Source organism: Rhea pennata, chromosome 24 (genome assembly GCF_028389875.1).
Source record: "Rhea pennata isolate bPtePen1 chromosome 24, bPtePen1.pri, whole genome shotgun sequence".
Taxonomy (NCBI): domain Eukaryota; kingdom Metazoa; phylum Chordata; class Aves; order Rheiformes; family Rheidae; genus Rhea; species Rhea pennata.
The window spans coordinates 2,922,646-2,947,408 of record NC_084686.1 but is presented as its reverse complement, the minus strand read 5'-3'; the positions used below and the strand labels follow the sequence as shown (position 1 = coordinate 2,947,408).

Here is a 24,763-nt window from a genome sequence, read left to right as displayed (position 1 = left end):
CGCGCTCCTCGCGCGCAGAAATCCAGATGTCACCTTCCTCCCCCCTTCCGCTCACATCCTTCCTTCCTCCGCCTGCCCAGCCCCTCGCCCGCGGCTCCGCTCCCAAACAAAGGCCCCCGTAGCCATGGTTAATAATCCCCAAATACAGGCTGCGCCGACGGCGGCGAAGGAGAGGGAGCCGCTGGGAGCCCAGCCGAGGAAGGCAGGGTGGAAGAAGGTGTTTTCCTGAGCTGGGGCGCTGGCCGGGGCGCGAGACACGCCGGTGCCCCGCCGTCCGCTACGCTGTCCCTCGTGCTTCCCCCCACCGGGGGCGAAGCCAGGGGTCTGGCCGCGCAGGCAGCTCCCCGCGGTGGCCGGGGGAGCCCTAAAGCAGGCCAAAATGCTCTTGTGGGGGACCTGGGGGCTGGCGGGAAGCAGGGGCTCCGAGCTCCCCACGGCTCCGAGCAGGCGTAGCCCCGCCGCAGCGTTCAAACAGCCACGTGCTGCACACTCGCTCGCACACTCGTACAGCCAGAGCAGGCCGGTCACGTACGTGCCAGGGCTCCACTCCCAGCCCCTAACGGGAGGGATTTGGGGGTCCCCGGCCCCCCGCCCCGGCTGCGGGTGGGCGACTGCAAGACCGGAGCCGAATCCACGCCGCGTTGCCTCGCCTGGCGCTCGGATGGGGGCATGGCCTCGGCCAAATCCGCTCGGTGTGCAGCTGCACAGGCAGGCGGGAGGCACGGTGATGGGCAGGAAGGACCCGGGCGCCCAGCGCCGCTGCGCTCCGCGGAGCGGCCGTGCACCCGCCGGCTGCCGCCCACAGCGAGGCAGGGCGATTTCATGCCAGCTGTGGGGGCCTGCAGGTCTTGCTTTGAAATCCTGCCCGATTTCCTCAGAACCTTCAGTCTGGTGGGAAAAAAGAGAAAAGAAAAGAAAAAGATTTGCTTTAAAGTTCAAACGCTGCAAAAAGCAGAAGCCCAACAAGCTCGAGGCCCGGCTATTTCAGAAACAGCGGGAGCCTGTTTGAGGGTGGCACGCTCCCCGCTGCAGCCGTTTGCCAGGCTGTTTTCTCCCGGGAGCAGCGCTGCTCTTTCTGACTGCTGGGAATTTTCTGCAGAAGTTTTATTAGCAACATTTTACTTTATTTTTAACCCAGAGTAAAGGTTAGCGCCAGACCGAAATGCCCCAGCCGTCCCCAGGCAGCGTGTCATCTGGGTTCTTCCACTCGCTTGTTTTCTTTGGTGGATGCTTTCTCGCGGGAAACTGGGAACTCCTGGGCCGTTTTCCCTGGAGAGGTGGGATTTGGGGGGTTAAACGGTGAAAAACAGAGCGTCTCTCTCCCTCTTCCCTAGACAGCAGGCTCTGCGCCCTGGCGTCGCCAGGGTCCTGCATCCCTCCGCCTCGCCGCGCAGAAGCTGCAGCCTCCGGCAGCGCCGCGGAGCCCCGCAGCCCTGGCCCGGCCCCAGCCCGGCTGCGGTGGGGGGCACTTGAGGGGCGTCCGGGATTTTTCGTGGTCTGCCGTTAGCAGCACTGAACTCGAGAGATTGTCATTTGTCAAGCTTAAGAGTTTATTGAAGCTAAGTGGTTCTGCACATATGACGGTCGCTGGACAACCCTAAGCAATTAACACCAGGCAGCCTACAAGCATAACAAATGTAACAAAGCTAAAAAGGCATAGGAAAGACCTAAAAATAAAACACACGTATCAGAGCGCCGTGGTCCAGCCGCGGATGCACCGTACAATGACGGCTCTCGCCCTTTCCTTGCCCTTGTGGGCCACCCCTCCGGTACAGTTTTCCCCGGATTGCTCTCACCACGCACGAGCTGTGCCAAGATGACTCAGGCTCTCCCTGGCAGGCGGCATCAGGGTGGAGGGCATCACCCTCGCTGATGGGTGGCCTGCAGGGTCCGCAGGCCAGCTGACGGCGAGCCCGAGTCCACGCCAGAGGTATGTGGCTTTTATCCTCCCCAGGCTTAGTTCGTTATCCAGCCGATCAGCGCCAGACCGGGGTTACACAACAGAGCCGGCGGCCTTCGCCGATAACAGGATGGTCAACAGGGTGGTCAACAAATATGCACGGTCAGCAGATTCCAGCAAGGATGTTCAACAGATAACAGCAGGGATGTTCAGCAGGTAACAGCAGGGATGTTCAGCAGATAACTGCGTGCAAGGCTCCACACTACCTGGATGCTTACACAGACTCACACGTCTGCGGCATCGCTTCTTTGCGAACCAGGTTTGCTCAGTGCTCCCGGGGTCGTCGGAGGGCTGCAGCAGCCCCACGGCGTGGTGGGGCTGGCCGCGGTGCACCGGCCTTCCCAAGCCCTTGGGGAGTAGCCCGGAGCAACCCCCTCTCCCAGGGGCTGCACCACGCTGAGACCCTCGCTGCCTGCACGGCGCCTGCCAGCCGCCCCGCGGCGCGGGGGCTGCCGAGGGGAGCGCGCGCCCGGGCTCCCCGGCACCTCGGCACCCTCTCCGTCGGGCGGACGCCTGCTCCACGGGCTGCGGCGGCAGGCGCGCTCCTGGCCGCAGCCGGCGTGGGGCTGCGAGCCGCTCGGGAGCAGCCTGCAGGCGAGGGCCGAGCTCCCTTGCACGTGCCCCTCTGCGCGGCGGCGGCGACCTCCCCTCCTCGCAGCCACGCGGAGGCCAGGAATCTTATCGCTGCCCAGCATTGCCATTTTAAGCAAGTAATCTTGTGAGGAAAAAAATTTAATCATTTCCGATGAATCATCAAGTCCATTTGGTCAGGAAAGTGGTGGTGGCGGTGGGGGGACAGGGCCAGGGGGTGGGCCAGGGATGCAACCAGGAGAAGGAGGGCAGGGGAAGGGCTCCTGCTGGCACCGGCGAGGGAGCAGGGCTGGGAGCGGCTCGGGCTGCACGGGCGCGCTGGGGCAGGAGGGGCTGGCGGTGCAGCGAGGCGCTTGAGCATACCTGGGGTTTCCAGCTCTGCTCCTGGGCTCGCAGCCAAGGGCCGTCCTGCTGAGCCCTCTCCTGCAGTGCCAACTGATCGCTTAACCTTCCCTCTGCTCCGTCACGGCATGGATCAGCATCATCTGCTCTCCAGTACGGGAAACCGAGGCACGGGGCAGGGGCGCAGGGCGTAGCCCAGCCACGCAGCCAGGACAGGACCCAGGAGCAGGCGCAGGACCCCCCGCCTGGCCCGCAGCGAGCTCTCCTCCCTGCGGCGGGCTCCCGCAGGCCAGGGGGGCCCTCAGCAGCCCCACATCCTCTGCTGCCCGGACCGCCGGACAGCCGCAGAGGGACGCAGCCCGCGCCGCCCCGGGCCGGGAGCATGGTTTGTGCTGCAGGAAAAGCAAACAGAGCAGGGAAGAGGATAAGCAAAGCCTCAGAGCCCCCAGCCTGAGAGCCGGAGGAGAGAGCGCTCCAGCTGCTCCCCGGGGAGGCTGGGTTAGCCGGGGCCTGTCCTCGGGTCGGGTGAGCGAGGGTGAGCGAGCGGCAGAAATCCTGTGTCAGTGAGAAGAGGATGGGAGACAGCGAAAGATGTGGAAGGACAGGAAAACCCCAATGCCTCACCCGCAGCATGGGGCGAGCCAGCTCCGGCGGCTCTGGGTGACCTCGGGGGTGGGGGGGGGCAGGGCTGGGAGCCAGGCGGCAGCGAGCTGGGGGCAGCAGGGGGGCAGGACCCAGGCATCCTGCACCGCTGGCGGGGGGTTTGCTAACGGCTGTGCAGCACCTGGTTTGCTTTTGCTGCGCTCCCCCCGGCCAGGCCCCCGGCGCGCAGGGACAGGGGCAGGCACACCTTGACGGGAGCGCGGCGCCTGCCCCGGAGCGGGGAGGCCCGGCTGTGTTTGCTCTGGGCAATTACCACCGGATAATAGCAGCCTTGTGCAGTCCCGAGAGCCCCTCCGCCCCTGGCCCAACGTCCTTCCCCCGGCCCCCCGCCCGGCCAGCGCAGCTAGCAGCTTTTCCACAGCTCAGCAGCTGCGCGGGGGCTCAGCGCTACGGCTCGCTGCACGCCGTGGAGCGGGGCCGGCAAGGGGCTGAGCGCTGCGGCCGGGCCACGGGCTTGTCTGAGCAACCGGCCCCTAGGAACGGGGCTCCAAGGAGCTGTCGCCTTTTCTGGCATTCCCAGTCCCCTGTGGAAACCGAGCCCAGGTCTCTGCCCTCTCCCCCAGGGCTGCTGGTAATTCTTACCTCCAGCGCCTTGCAGGCTGCTGCAATTAACCTTCACAGCCCCAGACTGGCTGGACCTGGCAAACTGCAAGTCTCCAAGCAAAGCTGAAATGAAACTCCCCAATAATAGAGTTAGAAACGATCAAAAATGGCCCGTGATGTGCCCCTGGGGGAGCATTTGCTGTCTGGGAGCGCCCGAGACGCCAGCTGAAATCTTGCACCAGCCCGAGAGATGCACTAACGATCTCCGTGTGCCACGCGCGGCCCAGAGCAGGGAGCAGGGCGAAGGGGTGCGCGACCCGCAGCGGGGAGCGGGGCGAAGGGGTCCCACCGGGATGGGCTGCTGGCGCTGGGCTGAGAGGTGGGGGGAGAGCGACCCTCGCAGGGGACCCCGCCACCTGCCTGCGGGGGGGCTTGGGCCGTGCTCGGCGCTGCGCAGGCAGGCAGCGACGGGGGGGGAGGGGGCTCTGGCACGGGGTCCGGCCGGGGGTGCCGGGCAGGTCCCGGGGCGGGGGCGGCGGCGACCCCGCCTGCGCCGGGGGCCGGGCTGTGCTCGGCGCTGCAGGCGCGGCCGAGCGGCGCCGGGGCGGCTGCAGCTGTGGCTGAGGGGTGATAAGCGGCCGCGGGCGGTGGGCAGGCTGGGAGTGGCTCCGACGCCTTCCTCCTCCTCCTCCTCCGCCGCTGCCTGACGTCAGCCCGCGGTCCCGCTCAGTCGCGGGCGGCGAGGATGGCTGGGGGGCGGCGGGCGGCGGCGCTCGCCCTGCGCTGGGGCTGCTGCTGCCTCCTGCTCTGCTGCGGTGAGTGGGGCTGGGGGCGCGGGGTCCCCTTCTCCTCTGCTCTGTCCGCCCCCCCGGCACCGGCCGCGGGGGCCGCCAGCCTGCCCGGCACGGCACGGCCCGGCGCGGCACGGCCGGCTCGCTCGCCCCGGGGGCTAGCGCTAGCCCGCGGCGCTGCTCGGCGCGGCAGCGGGGAGCCGCTCCCGCCGCCGGGAAGCAGCCGCCCCTCTCCTTCCGAGGATTTTCTTCCACCCCTCGAGCAGCCTGTTTCTTTTGGCTTTTTGCACTCTTTCTTTTTTTAAAAAAACCTCTTTTCCAGACTATTTTCGCCCTAGTTTGGGGCGGGGGGAGTCCTTCCTGCGGAGCCGGTGCGCTGGCCGCTCCGCACCTTCCCGGCGCCGCCTCCCTCCGCGGCCGCGCTCCGGCCGGGTTTGGGGGCAGAGCCCGGTGGCTGAGCCCAGGGCAGCCCCCCCCCCCCGCCCCAGCCCGCTGGGACCCCCCTCCTCGCCCCGAGGCCGAGCGCGGCGTGCACAGGTTGGCCCAGCTGCGGCCAGAGGCTCGATGCTTCCCCGGAGCTCGGGGCGGGGGGCTGAGCCCGGCCGAGCGCTGCCCGGGCCCGCGCAGCCCCTCTCCGCTGGGGTCCGCGGCTGGTTGCGCTCGCCGCGGCCGTGCTCACCTGGCGGGGGGGGCTGCGAGCCGCGCCCGCCCCCGGAGCGGCTGGCCGGGCCCTGGCTGGGTGCTGGGCTCCGCTTTGGGGGGAGCAGGGCGCTGCCCCCGCGGCGCCGGGGGTGGCCGGGGTTGCTTTGGCTCTGCCCCTGCCTTGCCGCCGAAGCAAGGACTGGGCTGGGACGAGGGTGGCTGGGGCTCGCTGGGGGTCGCGGGCGCTGGATGTGGGGCCGCGGGCTGGGGCTCTGCACCGCTCTCCGAGAGGAAGGGGCGGCGCGGGTGATCCTGCTCCGGGAGCCAGGAGCTGGGGCGCCCCGGCTCGCGGAGCGGTGCCGACGCGGGCGGCGGGCGGGTGCCGGGAGCAGCAGCCCGCGGGAGCCTCGAGCATCCCGCCCGCGGCTCCCGACCCGCGCGGGGCCCCTCCGCGGGCTGGTCCGCGCCGCGGGCTCTGGGGCCCGCCTGGCGGGGCGGCGAGCGCGGCCGCGCTGCCCGGCGGCTCCGGCGAGCAGGCGCCGGGCTCCTCGCGCACCTCGGCGCGGCGGGAGGCGGCGGAGGGGCTGTGCCGCTCCCCACCCCCTTCCCCGGCTCTAAAAGCAAATCTTTGTTCTCGTGAAGCTCTGGCTGCTGGCCGGCTGTCCCTGAGCCAGATGGAAAGGCGCAGGGGCTCTCCTCCCTTCCCTGCTTGCTTGCTGCAGACGTTCTCTCCAGATCTCTAGGTCTCCCGCTGGAGCTGTGCCAGGTGCCTGGGGTGCATGGCGCAGGCTGGAGCTCAGCACCGCTCCCTACGCAGCTGCCAGGGCTCTGGCCCTGCCCCGGCTCCCCGCAGCCCTGCCGGGCGCGAAGGGGGTCACCTCGCCCCCAGAGCCCGCTGTCCTGGGGCGCTGCGCCCGGCACGTCTCCGAGCTGCCCGGGAGCCCGGAGCAGGGGCCACGGGATCGTGGGGCAGCCCCGACTCCAGGGCTGTGGGGGGACCCTGTGGCCCCAGCTGGCAGCGTCGCTTGCGGGGCTCCTTCCAGCCTCCCGCCCACCCTGGGAGGACCGGAGCCTGGCCGAGCCCTTCACCCTTGTACCCGGCCTGCCCTGAGGGAGCGGGCAGCCACCCCTGTGCCGGGCAGGGTGGGGCCTCCAGCGTACTTGTCCACCTCCGCAAGGGCACTGGAGGGGCAGTGGGGACTCGTGCCTCCTGCCAGCCCCGGATGCCTGCCATTCCCCGGCTCTGAGCTCACGCTCGCGGCTGCGTCGCCGCCGGGACGAGGGCTCTCGTGTCGAGCGGGTCCGTTGTGCCAGCCAGCAGCTCTCGTCTCTCGAGGTCCCGTGCTGAAGGGCTAAAAGCCTCGCGAGGGGCATGGCCCAGCCTGGCTCCTTGCAGTGCCGAGGTGTCGGGGCTCAGGGCAGGGTACAGGGAGAGCAGCCTGGGGCACAGCCCGTACCTGGGCCGAGGGGCGCCTGGCTGGGCCAGGCGGCCGGTGCAGGTCGTGCGGGCGGAGAGGTGCCTCCACTGCAGAGCTGTCTTTTTTTTTTTCTTTGCATGCACTTGGTGCATGCCCGACCCCGACGGGTGCTTATCTCTTATGCTTTCACCTGTTTTTCCAGCACCTCCTTTCCTGTGCAGCGCTGTGCTTGCCCCTCTTTGTTTGGCGCTAAGCGTGCTGTGCCTGGGAGGCAGATGAGGGCTGAGAGCTGGCCAGGGGGCCGCCCCGACGGGGCTGGGGGCCTCTGCAGGTCGCATTTTGGGGTCTGCCACCACATACCCACCGCGGGCGAGGGGTGTTTCATGGGTGCAGCGCTGCCCTTTGAGGCCGTGCCGTGCCTCCCATGGGAAGCTCGGGGCTGTCACGGAGCGGCGCTATCAGGGGAGCTGTTGACACAGCTGGTTTCCTCCAGCCCACTTGTCCCCAGCTCCCACACCTGGGCTGGGCAGCGGCTGCTGAGCTCCGCTGCCGGGGGACAGGCTGCTGCCCCCCGCTGCAGGGCCGCCCGCAGCCCCCTGCCCCGCTTCGCCACCGCGGGCCCCGGACCGCTCCAGCACGGAGGCGAGGGCGTTCCCAGCACCTGCTCCACCTCGGCACGGCCGAGCCGCTGCCCCCGTCCCCCCCAGGCCGCCGGGAAGCTGCTCCGTTCCCCATCCCAGATCGATAGCCATTACGTTCCTCTGCCGCTCTGGAGCGTGGCCAGGCGCTGCATTACTGCTGCGGGAGAGCGGGCGGAGGGGCAGCGCGGGCGGATGCGGGCACCGGGGCGAGCGGGCGCCGCGTGCCCGCGCCCCGCGGCGGGGAGCAGGGATGCGGCGAGGGGGTGACCTTGCGTGGGGCGCGGGCGAAGCCAGGACTCGGCGGCTCTCGGTTCCCAGGTGGTGGGAACCCCAAAGCGAGGGGATGGGGAGCAGGATGCGTCCCGGGTGGACGCGGCGGTGACGGCGCCGTGCCCCTCTGACGCACCCCCCCCTTCCCCCCCGGCCTCGCAGGAGGGAAGGGCGCAGCTGGCCGGGGCCGCCCCTCCTCGCCGCCGCCCCGCGTGTCCCGTCTTGCCGGCCGGGAACGCGGCGCCTCTTTCGTGCCTGAGCTCGCGGGCCGCCGCGGGGCCGCGCGGGCTGACGTCAGGGCCCGGGGCCGCGGGAAGGTGCGGTGCAGCCTTCGTGCCGCTGGCAGGAGCCTCCAGCGCCTGGCGCCTTCCCCGAGCCCTGCCGAGCTCCTCGGGCACCTCCTTGCGGGGCGCCTGGCCCTCGGGGCCGGCGAGGTCCCGTGGCTCGGACGGAGGGCTGAGCAGGCACTAGCACCGCTCTGGGCTTGGATTAAGCCCAGCTGGCAGAGAGGCTGCTCCAAGGGCGCCCGCTCGCCCGCGGGGACGCGGCCCCTTCCCCACGGCCTCTGACGCCCTCTGCCCCACAGCAGCGGCCGGCAAGCTGGAGGTCTCCATGCCGGCGGTGGTCGAAGTGGCGTACGGGGACACAGCCAGGATCGAGTGCAACTTCTCCATCCCCGGAAACGGATCCTACGCCTACATCAACTGGTTCTACGTGAGTGGCCACCGGGGCGGGGAGCGGCGGGCGCCGGGCCGGGGGCTCGCGGCCGGGGCGCCCGCTCAGCCCGGCCTCGGGCGCTCGCCTCGCAGATCGACCGCCACAGCCGGGTGAAGCTGTGCTCCGTGGTGGGCGGCGAGCTGCTGGAGGAGAGCGCCGACTACAAGGGGCGGCTGTCGGTGGGCAACGACAACGCCCTCTCCGTCGCCCGCGTGGCCGTGCAGGACGCCAGGACCCTCGTGTGCCAGGTCGGGGCCGGCGGCCACGGCGCCGGCGAGAACCGCACCGAGCTCCGCGTCTACAGTGAGTGCCGGGGCGGCGGCGGTGGCGGCGCTTCCCGCGGGGCCCGGCCTGGCCCCCCTAACGCTCGCGGGGCGGCTGCTCTTTGCAGAAATCCCCGAGGCCCCTGAGATCGTGGCCAGCAGAGGCGGCATCTCCGTGCAGAGCAGAGACATCCCGCAGGTGAGCGCGGGGCTCGCGGCCGCCAGCGCCCCCCGTGCCGGGGGGTCCGGGACCCGCCCCGTGCCCAAGGCTCTCCCCGCTGCCGCAGGTCGCCTCGTGCGTGAGCAGGAACAGCTTCCCGCCCCCCAACATCACCTGGCACAAGAACGGGGAGCAGCTGCAGGCCGAGGAGAACAGTGAGTTGGGGACGGGGGTATCGTGTCTGCCCCCCGAGGGAGGGTCCGGGGTGCTTCTGCTAGCTGGAGTCTGGCTGGAGCCGCGGGACCCCCTCCTCGCCCCCCCCGTGGCCTGGGGACAGCCGCCGTCTCCCCCGCAGAGGTTAAAATCCCGGAGATAGTGACCCGCGAGTCCAGCTGGCTGTACACGGTGAGCAGCAGCCTCTTCGCCTACGTCACCCGCGAGGACCGCGACTCCCTCTACCACTGCACGGTGCACTACTGGCTCCGGGGGCAGAGGCACGCCGTGGAGTCGCAGCGCGTCAAAGTCACCGTCTTCTGTGAGTCCGCGGCTCGGGGGCCGCGTCCGGGCCGCGGCGGCGCGCGGCGGCCCCGCGGCGCCGACCCTCCCCGCTCCCTCCTCCCGCAGACCCCGCGCAGCACGTGACGCTGCGGGTCTTGCCGTCCCCGGCGCTGGTGAAGGAGGGGGACGACGTGAGGCTGGTCTGCGAGGCTGACGGGAACCCAGCGCCCGTCTTCAGCTTCTACAAGAGAGAGGTGAGGCGGGAGGGGAAGCGCAACCCTCTTCTCTTTGCAGACGTCTCGAGTCCTGGCTGTCCCTTGTCCCTCACCCAGGGAGCAGGACCCAGGGCCTGGGATGGGGGGTGCCTGTGGGTGGATCACAGCCGTGCTTTCTCCCCCGTGCTTGCAGCTGGAGGACAGCTGGCAGGACGTGACATCACTAGCAGACACCAGCACTGGGGTGCTGAACCTGCAGGATGTGAAGAAGAGCAGCAGTGGTCTGTACAGGTGCCAGACCCTTGACCTGGATGATATGAGACAGCTGGAGAAAGATGTAGAGCTTGTTGTGAACTGTAAGTCGGGGCGAATGGGACCCTGCACATCGCAGGATGGGTCTCGCAGCCCTCCTGCTTGCTCTGCGCTGATCTCCCTCCATTCCTCCCCTAGATATCGAAGGGGTCAGTGTCAAGATGGATCCATCCTCACCCCTTAGGGAAGGAGACAGCGTGAGGCTGAGCTGCAATGCTGACAGCCCCGTGGACCTGGACTTCCAGTGGAGGGATGCGAAGGTGAGCAGGCACTTAGGCACTGTTGGGCTCAGCTTGGCGAGCCTTGGTTTCACCAGCAAGCTGCCTGGAGCTCGGAGGTTGCTCGCCCTGTTTCCTGAGAGGTTGAGAGTTTGTGTGCACACTTTGCATGCACTTGCAGTGTCCGTTTCTGCCCGGTGTAAACCTCCGCTTCATCTCTGGGCCAGCACTTCAGGAAGAGCTTGTGCTCGCAAGCTCCCTTGCTGTGCGTGGAGGCAGGGCTGGAGGTCTCTGGGATGCCTGCAGAGCCCCGGGAGCTGGGCCCTGAGGGGCCGTACCTGGGGCTGACCGCCGTGGGCCCTCCCTCCCTCACAGGGCAGGAAGGTTGCAGAAGGGAAACAGCTTCTCCTGAGCAATCTTACCTTCGAAACCTCCAGCAACTTCAGCTGCAAGGTGACTGCGCACAGTGTGCCGGGGCTGGAGAAGAGCAAGCAGGTGGCTGTGGCTGTCCAGGGTAAGAGCTGGTGTGTGCACGGGTGTGCACCCCCCCGGGTGAGTCCTGTTGCCCCCGGGAGCCATCAGTGCTGACCTGCCCTGCCCGCAGGGAAGCCGCGGATCGTGTCCATCAGCTCGCCGCTCTACGTGCGGCAGGACGAGGTGGTGAACCTGACCTGCAAGGCCATCGCTTTCCCCCGGCCCTCCGTGCAGTGGAATATCAATGGGACGGTGAGAGCTGGGGATGGGCCACGGCCTCTCGAAGGGGTGGTGCATTGCCCCCAGCGCTGAACCCTTCCCTGCCGCTTCTCCACTGCAGGCTCACGAGTACATGGAGAACCAGCACATCGCCAGCAACCTGACAGTGCGTGTGGACCATGACCTGCTGCGAGCAGGAGCCATGTGCAGGGTCACCAATGCACTGGGCACCAGTGAGAAGCACATCCAGCTGCTCGGTGAGTGTTGGGCACTGCCCTCTGCCTGCCCGCCCGTGGGAGCCTGGAGAAGGATTAGCACCCCTCGCACAGGCGCTGGCGTGTGCCACGCTGCTGGGAGCCACCACGCACGTGGCGTGGCTTGGCTGAGCTCTGTGTCTCTCCCTCCCACCCTGCCATACCAGTGGAGACCGTCAGAAAAGGTCAGACCCTGCACTGTGCCGGGTGCATGCGTCCTTCAGCCCCGGCTCCGATGGAAGTGTGCCATCAGCAGGAGTCACACTTGAGCCTTGCTGCGGGAAGGAAGGAGCCTTGTCTGCTGGCTCTTGGGCTGCACGTGTCGTTTCTCCTCTCTCCTCGCTGAGCAGAGTGGGAAACGGAGGCTCCATCTCAGCTCGTTTACACAGCAGTGTACGAGCTGCCTGCTCGGCCTGTAGCTCAGCAGGGCCAGCGCACGTGGCTTCCTGCAGCCCAGGCCGTCTGGGCCGGGCAGCAAAGGGGTGGCCTGCTGTCTTGCTGGAAATCCCTGTGAGCCGTGCCCCTAGAGCCTGCGGGGGGTGGCGGAGAGGAGCAGGGGGTAACGCATGGCTGTGCAGAAACGGCGCGTCCGGAGCGCTTCGGCCCACGACCTGCGCCCCGTGGGGAGCTGGGGCAGCACGTGGAGCGGAGCCCATGGGGAGGGGGGATGCACCCGCCCCCTCCCCTGGAGGGGCAGTAACGGAGAAGTTGGGGAGCAGCTGGGCGGGACACGTTTAACCTCCTCCTCTCCTCCCTTGCCCAGATCACAAGACGCCGGAGAGCAAAGGCGTGATCATCGTGGCCATCATCGTCTGCATCCTCGTGGTGGCGGTGCTGGGGTCTGTCATCTACTTCTTGCACAAGAAAGGCAAGATCCCGTGTGGCCGCGCTGGCAAACAGGACATGTAAGCACTGCATCCCGCCCTGCTAGCCCGCTCTCGGGGCCGGAGGCGCTCGGCATCGCTCACGCTTCCCATCTCATCACATCCGCCGGGGCGGGAGGCAGCAGGGCCGCGCCGGGGGGCACCGCGCGGGGGTCTCGGTGGCACTCGGAGCTTCCCGCAGCCTGGGGGTCCGCGCCGCTCCCCTCTTCCGCGCAGGGAGGCGACGAGGAGAGCAGCAGAGCGATAGAGCAGCCGAGGGCTGGGCGGCCCCAGATTGCCCCCAGGCCGGAGTCCCGTCCCCTCTGGCCTCCCTCTGCTCCGGAGCATCCCCGAGACGGAGCTGCAGGGCTCGGCCTCGCTCAGCTGGCCCTCTGCCCTCTCTGGTACCTCGAGCGTGTCTCAAAACTGTCACCTCCCTCCCCTAGCACAAAGCCAGAGGCGCGTAAAGACAAGATTGTAGTTGAAGTTAAGTCAGATAAACTTTCCGAAGAGGCGGGGCTCCTGCAGGGCGCCAACGGCGAGAAGAGGCCTGCCGCTGACCAGGTAGGACGGACCGACGGGCGCTGCCCTTCCGCAGGGCCGGGGCCGCTCCGCGGGCTCGGAGCGCAGCCGAGGAGCCCGGAGGGGCCGCGTCGAGGTAAAGCTGGTCCCCCCTCGGCGAGCTCCTGTCCCAGCACTCCCAACCCTGCATGGGCCTTCATCACCCGCCATCAGCGCGAGGCTTTCCACGCCGGCGCGTCCCGCCGAGCCGGCTGCGGTTTTGCTTGCTCTGAGCCGGGAGTCAGCCGAGCCCCTGCTGTCCGGCGAGGGTCCCCCCCCGCCGCCCCCGCCCCGGGGCTGCCGCTCAGCTGGCGAGCGGTGCCCGGGGCCGGCGGCTTTCTCCCGCAGCGTTGCTGCCTGCCGCGCAGAGGCTCTGTCTCCTCCTCGCTTTAAGCTGCTCTTTCTCCTCTCTCTCCCCCTCTCTTTCTTGGTGGTGGACTGAAGAGCGAGAAATACATCGATCTGAGAAACTAGAGAGAAGAATCTACTAAGTGCTTTCGTCCTTCAAGCCTTTCCTGCTCTTGGACTGCCTCGTCCCACCCCTGCGCCGGCGCCTGGGGCGTGCGGCCAGGGACGGTTCCCGCGGCGCGGCGCTGAGCCCGCGGCGCGTGGAGCAGCACCTCCCCGCCCGACCGTGCGTTACCTCGCCTGGGGGCTTCCAGGCTGTCGGCTTAGCAGCAAACTTGGACTCGCTTCCTACTACACAGAAGTCACAGGCGGTGTTGGAAAGAGCCCGTTAAGCTACCTGGCGGAAGGATTTGAGCCTTCGGCAGGCAATCTGTTCTGTACAAGTGTGGGAAGGGTTTGATGCATTTTTGCCCCAAGCTTGCTCAGAAAAGCTGGCTAAGTCTTGCTTTTACTCAGAGCTCTCCTTGGGGCAGCCCAATCGCCTTAGCCGTAGCTGCGTGCAGGTAAGTTGAAGCATGTAAGTGGTGCAAGTTAGAGCCGGGTTTGCCAGGCTGCCCGGAGGGCGGCGGAGCCCCGTTAGTTCTTTGCTTTTCCGTTGGGCCGCTCTTGCCGGGCGGGTCTGGCCCGGCACGTCCCGGCGGCGCTGCACGGGTGGGGAGCTCCGCGAACGGTAGCTGTGATCCCGCTGGAAGCGAGTAGTGGGCAGGAGGAGGACGGGGTGCTGGAGCGCCCGCGCACGTCACCAGCCCTGCGTTTGGGGGGCTGTGGGGGTCTCGTTTGTGCCGTAGCCTTGCTTCGCGAAGGGGAGGGCGTCCCCTTCCCGCACCCTCAGGAACTGGGTCACTTCTAGGGCGGCTGTACAGCTGCTGGGAGCAGTGGGCCCTGGGGCCCCCAAATTTCAAGCTGAGGAATGTTAGGCCAGGACTAGTCAGTGATGTCTCAGGTTTTCTTGTGCTGAAGAACATCAGCCCCCAGTCAACTTGGTGTGTTTTTGCGCTTCAGCGGCACCTCTGGTCCCGTAGCCGTGCCGGTGGCCGAGCAGGTCGGGTGCCGGACAGCCTGCCCTTCCGTGCGCTGCCGTGGCTCTGTCCCGCTCCCCGCCCTCCAAACGCGGCTTTTCCTCCTAGAGATATCAGCCCCCCCCCCCCGAGGCCCCCTCATTTCCTCCCAGTCACGTACTGCTACTCTGTCGGCGCGCCGGCTTCCCTCCTCCAGCCCTTCAGCGCAGGGCCCTGGGGTAACCCTGGGCAGGCGGAGACACGTCCCTGTCGTGCCCAGCCGGCTGCTCCGGTTAACAAGGAGCTGCAGGGAGCAGCCAGCCTGCTGGCGAGGGGTGGGCTATACTCATGAGCTAGAAGTGTTGTTGAAGCAAAAGCTTTGGTTTATATATATTTTTGTTGGTTTGTGTGTAAATTTCAATAAGTTTTCGTCTGATATTTGCAAGGGTTTTTTTATATATATTATATATATATATATATATATGTGAAAATAAAGTCAAAAGCTCAAAGCCTGGTTTTGAATTTGTTTGCATTAACAGCAACGCAGTTCAGACGGCAACAGCAACGTTGCCCTTTCCCAGGAGCAGGTCGTCAAGGACGGTGGCACAGCGCAGCCTCCCACCTTCAGGCTTGCTGTCCCCACAGCAAGACCCTGGCGTGGGAAACGGCCTGTTCCTTTCTGCAGTAGTGTAAGTTGGTACCGTATGCACTGAACTCAGCGGATGAGTGTTGGCTTAACCCCCTTCCCCTGCCCTCTTCCAGGCACCGGGCGCTTCGAAGACGCGGATGAAATCCACCCTACCAGCTCAACAGTGTTGGCTTAACCTCACTTTCAACACCAGTTAGGGAAGGAAAATTACTTCGGTCAGCAAGAATAGATAATTTTGTTAACAGATGATGGACAATTCTCTTCAGATACTAATAGGGAGTAATAGCTAATAACAGGAACTGACAGATAGAAGTAGATACTTTTGGTTTGTTAGGTTTCTAATAGATGACAGCATTAGTACAAACTATACATAGTAATAAACGATTCAAACAAATTCAAATAGGTAGTTGTATTAATTGCTAATACAGATGCAAATAACTACCATCAGGTAATTCTTCTAACATATAATCTGTTACTATCTGAGTCTAATATTACAATGATAATTAGAATCTATAATAGTTAACTATTAGTTTTAAAGTCACTAATAATAATCTATTATTTAAACTTGTTACAGTCCAAGAGGTAACAGTATTACTAGCCACTATAGATGGTGATAACTACTAATAAATGATTCTAGTATTTGACAATAAAATAATTGAATTAATAGTTAATATAGACACTAATTGATATTAATGGATAATTCTCTTGAAACAATGACCTATTAGAAGCTCTAGGGTAATGACAATCATGTATAATCTATTAGAGTCTTTTAATATCTAGTATAGATACTAAGATTTGTTATTAGATTTCAATACTTTGCAAGATCTGTACTACCAACTCATACGGATATTAATAGTCTTTAATGGAAAATGCCAGGTAGTACTGATACTAGCTGGACTACTAAACTATTAACACATAATCCCATTAAAATAGTGTAATAGATGATAAGAGTTACATGTACAGAAGCTAGCAACAATTATCTTCCAGTATCTATTAATGGATACTAACAAACAGGTATTTTTATTACTAGCTGCTATAGACACTAAATACAAAAAGATAGTTCATTATTATATGCTAACAGTAATAGCTTCTAATGAATAATTGCACTAATACTAATATAGATACTAATAGGTAATTCTAAGATTCTCATAGTTTATAAAACAAAATTTTGTTAGCTACTACAGATACTAACAACTCATTCTACTAATGAATTTTAATAGAATTTAGGATTCTATTAGATTCTATCATAGCTATTAATGCAATTTTCTATTAACAATCTATTTACAGCATTATTAGATAATTGTATTGCTAGCTACTGTAGATAATCTCTTGGAATCTATTAATATAGAGTTATAGAAGAAAATTAAATTACCAGCTACTATAGATACACCTACGGATACTCACTAATATATTCAAATAAAGAATTATGTGAACTATGCTATGTGAATGTGCTAACTATAGGTACTAAGAACTGCTAACAGGTATCTATTACAACCTATAGCTTATCTATCAGAACCTAGTAAGAGTAACTGTTACTTCCTACTATGGATACTAATGCATCATTCTATAATTAGAATGATCTATTTGTAGCCATTGGTATCATAACTAGAAACTCAGTTATCTTATAGTTTCTATCTATTAGATTATAATAGATAATTGTAAAAAGTTACTGTGGAGACTAGGAGTTACTCAGGGTAATTCTGTTTTTAGAATGGATTCCAATAACAATCAAATAGATTGCAATAATCTATTCTAAAAACATAATCTATGAGTAGAATTATCAATTACAGCTATTATTGCTACAAATTGTAATCAGGTGTAGCAGTAACTACTATTAATAGTAAAAAATATTTATTTAGTATTAGTATTTGATTCCAGTAGAAAAGAAAATTGAATTGCTAGCTACTATAAAGTCTATCCATAAGTTGTACTGGACAGTTCTATAAGTAGCTCATATTTAATCACAAGCTATTAGAATCTGATTTGTTGTAACTAGTTGTGATAAATACCAGTAATCGATTACAATAAATGGAATCTATTACTAGAGTTTATTGTTAAATATCAGATGCCTAATTATACCTATTGTAGCTATTACTATGGTTACTAACAGGCACTTCTGCTTAATAGGTTCTGTTATTAGACAGTAAAAGATTATAGTACAGAACTATACCAACAGCTAGGAAAGGTGATAATAAACCTTAACATGTAATTCTGCTAATAAACTTCACTATTAGAATCTATGGATAGATGAGACTACACTTTGGAGAACGCGACAGGCTCCCTTACCTGTTAGTATCTAACGGATGCTAAGAGAAATGGCAAACGTTATGATCAGAGTCTGGAGAGAGGAGTCTGGGCTCTGATCGTTAAAGTCTGACATTGTCAACGAGAAGCAGCAGCTGTAGAGCTTCCTTTTAGTACTACTAACTACACTCGATACTATGTCTAAAGCACAAACAACTCCGTGGCTTCCAGCACGTGAAAGGCAGGAAAAACCTAAGTCCAGCGTCGCCTACACGCGCTCCGGTTCCCCCACCGCCAATCTCGTACCCGGACGCTCTGAACAAGACGTCTGAGATAGTCTCTAGCGCGAAATGCTTTTTCCAGGGCTCCCAAAAGCAATACACTACGCCCCATTTGCTACAACAAAGGAAATTTTATTTAAAAATTGGAAAGGATGAAGAACTCCGTGCTTTGAACACATGAAAGGCAGGAAAAGGCTGACCCGTGCACTAAGTCCAGCGTCGCCTATGCACACTCCTGCTCCCCCACCGCCAAGCTCGTACCCGGACGCTCTGAACAAGACGTCTGAGATAGTCTCTAGCGCGAAATGCTTTTTCCAGGGCTCCTAAAAGCAACACAATACACACCGTATGCTACAACAAAGGAAATTTTATTTAAAAATAAAACTTTGTTTTGTTTTATTGACACAGGTGAATGAATCCCAAAGAAAGAAGCTCTTAGTGGGTAGCATACAGGAATGGAAACAATTAATAAATAACATTAGTATTACCTCTAAACATTAACAATGCATTTGCAAACAAAATGAGGATTTTAAACAAAGTGAACCGTAAAGCTAAGCTACTCTCTGTAAGAATATTTACCTTCTGTTTTTTCTTATTCTTTACAGATCTGAAAGGATTAAATACTGCTATTATATTTTTATATTAATGACACTATTATACTTTTTAAAATATTTTGTGAAAATCTCAATATTTTTAACACTGATATTATACAAATTGGTATTCATCATTCAAGAGAAATAACAACTGTTCCTCCCCCACCAGGAATTTCAAAAAACATTTTTATCAGGGACTTCAAAAATAGGTGTCCTTATTCCCAACTCTAATTTTTCACGTGGCACTTTCAAAATGTGCCCCAGGAGTTGCATTTTTTCTTGCTCAAAAGGACATTTACAGTTATGACCCTGCCTCAGGATTAGCTACAGTAATGTAATCAGTCCAGCACAGGAAGCAACATGCTGTACTCCAAACATATGTGGCTCCCCCAAAATTAGGGCTCAGCGAGGGGCCTGCAGAAAACCTGTTTGTAAGAAAGCAAATGGACTGCTACCCATGAGAGGCACTGAAAGCCTCCAGCTGCAGCACTTGCAGAGAGACACGGCTAGTGCAGCAGACAAGTTTTACCACACTCGTAGCCAGACGTGTCTCATTGCAGCCTCCCAGTCAGCTAGGGCGCGTTGGCCACGTGAGGTCAGCCAGAAACCCTGCTCGAGACAGATGATAGGCGCCTGCCTTCTGTAGCTACCTGCTGCTCGTCATGCAGAGACGCACTCCGGTCCCACACGTTTTGTGCCCGGCTCATTCTGTACCAAGTATTTTCTGCTTTCTTTGTGGCCTGGGGTGACAGGTGGGGGAAAAACAGCATTTGTATAACCAGAACTGATTCAGTTACAAGCAAAAACAATCCTGTCCTACAATTCTACCATCTTCACACCAAGCTTAATACAGCACCAGTCCAGACAAGCCACTGTTAGTAACAGGTAAAGTAGGAAACCTCCACAGTTGAAATGCTACAAAACACAGTGTCATAGTTGAAGTGACGATTGCCCACCTCGCTTGCCGCTTTGCTCCACCTCGTTCAAATCAGTCGCACTCTCAAAGGCAGTTTTACAGCTAGTCTAGTTGGGCCTCTTCCTTTTCGCAGGGATACTCAGATCCAGCCTAGAGGTGCAGCATTCCCTTAAGAAAGGCACTAGACAGTTTTTTTTTTTTCCTTTTCCAAAGTAACACTACAAAGTTAACTATTCCAGAATAAACAGTGAGGAAGAGAAGGGGTGGAGGGAAGGATTAAATCTTGGGCTCATCTTTCTAAAAGAAAAACAACAAAGAAAATACACTGTAAAGTGCCTGATTGACTTCACAGAGCTTAGCCAGAGGACAGAGTCAGGACTCCGCTGATTTCAGTGACGCTAACGAACACTCACACATCCAAGGAGGAAAAAGTGAGATTTGAGTCTCTTCAATCATTTGAGACACAAACAATGCACAGAAAAGACACATGCAGAAAAATCTGAAATACATGCCACAACACTTGCTCTCTAATCTAGAACAACACCGATGGGACTGTCCCTTGGCACACGAACCCCAAAGACAGGCCTGTAAAATCTCTGCTAGGCATGGTTTAATTTAGCACTATGACAAGGCTATAATAACAGGCTTGTGTGGGACAGGGCATCGCTGCTTTGACCACATACGCTGTGGCACGACAAGAGTTAAGGCTTTCTAGCTGCTTGAGCTTGGCTCTCACTCAGCCCTGGCAGCAGCACCCCTGCCCGAGTGAAAAAGCCAGCCACACGCCACATTTAAACACACTTGCACTGAGTTTACACTGCAAGTCCGAACCGAACTGGCTCCAAAACCAACACGGAGCTAGTGGCACAACCGGAGAGGATACACAAAAGAGAGAGAGAAAACAGTAGTGCTCCCTTGCAGAAGGGTTTTAACCTGTTCTTCAGCACAAAGCCAAGAAATAACGATACACTAGGACAGTTTGGCCAGGCTCACAACTGTAACATGCAGATGTACTAAGAGGGCAACCAGAGCTGCCCCACGGCCCTGCCTCAGCAGCCACAGCGCCAGGCTTGCTTCTCCAGAAGCTCCCGGACACGCTGACCAAGGCTGCCAGGCATTCCTGCAGAGCGTTCCGCATTTCGCACAAAAAGAGCAGGACTGATTCACGATACCACTGACTGTTGCATGCGTGGGCAGAGAAAAAAAAGAACAGCTCTTCTTCCCAGAGTACAACGTGCGCTGACTTCTCTGCAACTCAACACCCTGGGCAGCGGCAGCCCCTGCGCGCGGCTGTGCGTGACCTCGCTTCGCGCCGCAGAGAGCCTCGCCCACCGACATAAATCTCACGGAGTGCTGCATTTGCAGGTTTCAGCCCTGGCCCCAAAATAGCAGCAGTGCTGACGGCCTGCATGTGCCGCATCTAAGACAGGAGCTCTCCTTACAGCTTCTGACAACATTTTTCTGTACCAGAGAAAGGAAAGGCGTGAGGACAGAAAGTTCCTGCTTTTAAACCGTCTGAATCCCACCGCATCAATTTATAATGCTGTTGATCTACAGTGAAATTTATATTCTACACAAAATGAACAATTTATGCTTTGTTCCCTTTGCTAACGCTTGTTAAGTCCTCTCTGCCAATTGCAAGCTGTTTATCCGAGATCTGGACATGCCACTGGAGTCTGTAAAAGGCTAAACTTCATCCAACTGCCACAAACACTCCAACAAGTATTTCAAGTTGCAACACTTTCCCTAGTCACTACCGCTGCCCTTAAAGAAATGCAAATAATCTGTGACATACTTTGAAAGGCTAACAGCCACTCAGTGTATACCGAACACTGTCCATCTGTCAGGCTGTGATATGTGTACCCCTACTTGATTTAAATCCTCTCAAAGGGAGCCACACACTTCTCACATATCAAGCATATAAGAACAGAGTAGGTAGCTGAGCATACAAGTCAGTTTTTTTCTAAGTACCAGTTGAGCACCAACTTTTAAAGCCCAGTGTGATTCTTTTATAAACAGACAATTTCCCCAGATCTATTTTAACATAAACTCTGGCAATTCCTTGGAGTAATGGAAGTGGAAAGAAGAGCTCCCATGTTGTTTTGATAGCCATGCAGAAAACTGTTGCATTTTTTCTTTTAACTGCAAAGCAGATAACATACCAACAAATACATCAGCTGCATCTACCAATTCCACAAAACAGTCTGGCACAAAGACAACTTGCTCCCACAAAAGCTCTCTAAAGGAGGTGATGGAATGCGTGTGAAAGCCACTAGCTTGTGACAGCCACCATGCAGTTAAGATAAATAAAACATCATATTTACTGGATGCAACATTCCTAGAGAAAGAGTGCATGGGAGTGTCCAGCAACTGCTGCTCAAGTCCAGCAGGGCCACAATCAAGTCTAAGCACTGAAGCACGAAACGCGCAGGGCTAAAAGGATAAGCAGTGGCCAATTCTTTGCTCTCACTGTAGTTCTTCCTACTACCTCCCACCCCTCTAAAACATGCACAACCTTCAGTGTATCTAGCTCCCTGGAATCCCAAGCTGCCAGCAAGAGGACACATAGTGAGAGAAATCCAATTCCCAGCACTGCCAAGATGAAAATACCTGAGAGAAGCTAGTCACACCGTCTCCAGGCAAACAGGGAGGACTTGCATCATAAGCAATAAATGCTATTATTACAGGTAAGAGCAAAACACCAAGGCAAACAGGAAGCAATCGAAAGATTTCTTCCAAGGTCTCCCATTTATTGCCAGCAGAAAGTCACCTCTCAACTGCTCTAAAAAGCCTGAGCCAAACACACAGCAGCTAACAGGTCCAAACCTAGTACCATGAACCACAGGACACACCACACTGACCTGGAGACTTTGTTTCTCAGAGCATTCACTTAGAATTCACAGCACAAAACACTCCCCCCAGCCTCCAGGGCATCAGCTCTGGGATCGCTTGTTGTGATACCTTTCTCTACCAATACCCTGGAAATAAATCTGTTCTCTCAAACAAGAGGTAGGGGTAAAGGACTCCAAGACATACACTGTATAAAACACCAATCTGCTCCATTTCATTCCACTGCTTTGAAATCTGGAACCACAAAAACCTGATAACTGATTCTCTTAAGAGGCAGGGCTGACTTCATCATGAAGTCTCTAAAGGAACCCCATTCCCCTTTGGTGCGTAGCTGGGCTACGGCTGCCCAGGCAGTTGGTCCACAGAAGTTAGAGGTGTGGAAGTAATGTGCTATGTGGCCACATGCGCAGGGGAAGAAATGGAAACAAACTCCCGGAGAATATTCTTGGCCATTTCAATATTGTTATGTGCAATGACCAGTGCTTTCTGAATGTCCTGATATGAGTAGCCTTGGCTCATTAGATTCTCAATCTCACTGGAGAGTTGCAGTGATGCATTGGTCCCGCTGCTGGCTCCGCCTGGCTGGCAGCTCCCTGCTTTCCGCTCAGAATTTATTCTCCGTGGCAGCGGCTTTGGCGGCCTTTCTGGAACTTGAGAACCATCCGAAAAACCTGGAAGGAGAAACAAATGCATTACGTCAAAAAAGGGCATGTGATTCCTGCTTGGAGTGAAGCAGGGATGGTATTAAGCTGGATAACCAGGGCCTCAAAAGCATGCCTCTGAAAGCTATCGTACTTTTTCCCGACAGCCTATCTTCCCGCACAATGGTACAGATTAGCTTGGCTTCTCCTGCAGTACGCAAAAATGACTGTGTGGATTTATTAAATAATTAGAAGACACATCAGGCTTGTTTATTAAAACAAGACCATGTAAACAGAAAAAATTGGACAGGGCTGTATGCATGCATATGAGTAGGGTTCTGATACCAATTTTGATTGAGGAGCAGAGATCTGCTGGGGAAAAAATGGCACAGAATATGCAACAGTCTCTACCAAATTTTCCTTCTAGAACCAGAGAGTTTAAACCAGCCAGGTGCTGCTCTTTCCACACACAAGCAATGTCCACACTGCTGTGTGCTAAGGGAGCACACGGACAAACCAAATCTATCTGTTACAATTCCTCCACCAGGATTTCTCTAGCAACCGAATTATGTTCTCAGAAAGGTCTGCTTCTCTTCCTCTGCCAGCCCACCAGGGCCGTCAACAAAAGTTCCTGCTGAAGCTCATCCTACCTAATGGCTGTCAGCTATGGCAGATCAGTAAGCTCAGCCTCTTCTGCCTTTCCTCTTAATCATCCGTATGTGTTACTTGCCAGTAGCCACATCATGCATTACTCCCTGGGAAATAAAAAGATTAGCTAAAAAAACCAAACTAGATACCAAACACTCCAAGGCTTTTACTAACACCTTGGAGAGAAAACTCACTGCTTCAGACGCCCTGCCACTTCCTAATACAATGTCTCCTGACTATTTTTTATTCCTAACCTACTATATCATTGTAGAAAATGGTTTTTCTTACTTTTGAAAGCACAGGAAATTTTTCTGCACAAGTATATGCCATCACCTTAGAGAAGGTTTTATTTACCTTCTGAAGAAATACCTCAGAGTACTCAACATAGAGTTTTCTAGCAGTTGAACTGGTGTACAAGATACAAATCCCTAAAACTAAGAATGTCCAAACAATCCCTTTCTAACAGTGGGCACTGTAGCGCCGGTCAGAAAAAAAGCAGTCATCACGGAGGCTTTCTGAAAAACTTGTATCAAAAGCACTAAAATAGAGAAAGCTCTTTAGGAAACAAATTCATTGATGCTTCCTCACCAACCACAATGCAGTTCAACTCACTAATCTTCAAAGTACAAGCTGCTTACACACAAAAAGCCTTTTATATGATTAGGAAGAAGGACTACCCCCTTCTCTCCCCCAAATTGTCTTTTGAAATAGCTGTTTCAGCTTGAACTGGATCGAATTTCAGAGACCATGGGTCAATTTGAAAGAGCAGCTACTAGCACAGCTCTTTTGGTAAGTGATTAAGAAACTAAATTGTATGGCACAATGGAAGAGAACACAGTACAGCCGAACGTATCCCACAGCAGCCAGCCTTGCTTAACACCAGACTCCAGCGGCAGCCAATACACGTTTCAGAAAGCTGCAAATGCCTCCCCAAGCAGTAACAATCACCACTACCACAGCATTTTTCTTCAGCAGATTTCCTAACAGTACAAAGCAGGACAATAGCTTTGTTCTCCTTTCAGGGCAGTAGAAACAAAGAAGGGTCAATGATTAAGCTCAGTAGCTCATTCAGGAGCAGCATGTGAGCTCTCTCTGCCCCTTTTTATCCCTGCCAGCCCTGTTCTACAGACAGTGAAAGACACAAAAAGCGGGGCAGGGAGGAGTGGCAAAAGCTAAACTCCACCGCTCTTCTCTGAGCAGAACAAGAACAAGCTCAGGGAAAGGGAGCTGCTGGAGTGCTGGGGCAAATGGTCTTCGGTACAGGAGGTTCTGCCTCCTGGCTGCCTCCAGAAGGAAGAAATTCACTCCTCTAACTTGGCAAATTGCCAGAGAGTTTAGACATGCTGAAAGCCCCTCAACAGGAAAGAGTTTCAGCACTTCCTTCAGAGCCACTGGGCAGTTATAGGAAATAAGTCAAGCATTATTCAGAAAGGCCCTCAGAGACAAGGCTTTGGTTTTCCCCCAGAGAATGTGCCTCAGAGCCAGAAGGACAGGATGTCCTCTACTCCCTGGGGACAAAAAGCTGACCTTGGAGAGCCACTAGGTCCCTGTGCAAAGGAACTGGCAGTATCAAAAAGGGCGCGTGTGCCATCTGCTGGCAACAACTGCACCCAGGACTGAGCCAGCTCAGTAGCGGTGTAGCGCCAGTCATCTCAGCTTTTAGTTGCACAGTAATAAACAAGCCTGTTTAGGTTCTGAAGGTCTATTTCATGCCCTGGTACAAAATACATCTTATGCCTTGTAGGATACAGTGGTTTAAGGCATACCCTTTAAGCTGAGGAGAGGTTTCGCTAATTGTGGTTTAGAGTGATTTGCTAATTCACTGATTTAAATGACCAAACTATTACATTCCAAGATGTGCGCCAAACCTAACATGTAAAAAACAGTGTAATTCTGCATTGTAGAAGTGATTATACAGCC

General features: G+C 57.1%; 2 protein-coding genes and 1 long non-coding RNA gene across 7 annotated transcripts in view; 1 reads left to right on the top strand and 2 right to left on the bottom strand.

The window, feature by feature from the left end:
• Window positions 1-1,526: 1,526 nt before the first annotated feature.
• Window positions 1,527-4,595, bottom strand: LOC134150488 (uncharacterized). Its single transcript, XR_009960660.1, has 3 exons — window positions 4,139-4,595; window positions 2,915-3,285; window positions 1,527-2,675 (listed from the first exon to the last, which is right to left on the bottom strand). It is a non-coding gene; the product is annotated as an uncharacterized LOC134150488 (long non-coding RNA).
• A 143-nt stretch (window positions 4,596-4,738) lies between these two features.
• On the top strand, window positions 4,739-14,530 carry MCAM (melanoma cell adhesion molecule). 3 transcript variants are annotated; one of them, XM_062594499.1, is made up of 15 exons: window positions 4,739-4,914; window positions 8,451-8,575; window positions 8,671-8,881; window positions 8,970-9,040; window positions 9,129-9,216; window positions 9,357-9,536; window positions 9,626-9,753; window positions 9,908-10,070; window positions 10,165-10,286; window positions 10,620-10,758; window positions 10,849-10,970; window positions 11,059-11,194; window positions 11,955-12,096; window positions 12,501-12,618; window positions 13,060-14,530. In XM_062594499.1, the coding sequence occupies exons 1-15, from the start codon at window positions 4,845-4,847 to the stop codon at window positions 13,087-13,089; spliced, it is 1,845 nt and encodes a 614-aa protein (XP_062450483.1). In that variant the 5' UTR covers window positions 4,739-4,844; the 3' UTR covers window positions 13,090-14,530. The 3 variants fall into 3 exon arrangements, with proteins under 3 accessions (XP_062450483.1, XP_062450482.1, XP_062450484.1); XM_062594498.1 differs by having other exon boundaries at window positions 4,741-4,914; window positions 8,448-8,575; XM_062594500.1 differs by lacking the exon at window positions 12,501-12,618 and having other exon boundaries at window positions 4,741-4,914; window positions 8,448-8,575.
• Window positions 14,531-17,392: 2,862 nt separating this feature from the next.
• CBL (Cbl proto-oncogene) overlaps window positions 17,393-24,763 on the bottom strand; it is a 43,651-nt gene continuing 36,280 nt past the window's right edge. Inside the window, exons 16-17 of one of the 3 annotated variants that reach the window (XM_062594529.1) lie at window positions 22,091-22,225; window positions 17,393-18,528 (exon numbers count right to left, since the gene is read on the bottom strand). In XM_062594529.1, coding sequence (XP_062450513.1) covers window positions 18,449-18,528; window positions 22,091-22,225 — 215 coding nt within the window. In that variant the 3' untranslated portion in view covers window positions 17,393-18,448. Of the gene's footprint in view, window positions 18,529-21,314; window positions 22,226-24,763 lie in introns of all 3 variants that reach the window. The other 2 variants (XM_062594528.1, XM_062594527.1) reach the window with 2 other exon arrangements.

Excerpts from the sequence above, each read along its gene's own strand:
- MCAM (XM_062594498.1), top strand. The coding sequence starts at position 4,845 with ATGGCTGGGGGGCGGCGGGCGGCGGCGCTCGCCCTGCGCTGGGGCTGC. Across the intron at positions 8,882-8,969 it reads CACCGAGCTCCGCGTCTACA|AAATCCCCGAGGCCCCTGAG; the intron begins GTGAGTGCCGGG and ends TGCTCTTTGCAG. Across the intron at positions 10,071-10,164 it reads TGTAGAGCTTGTTGTGAACT|ATATCGAAGGGGTCAGTGTC; the intron begins GTAAGTCGGGGC and ends TTCCTCCCCTAG.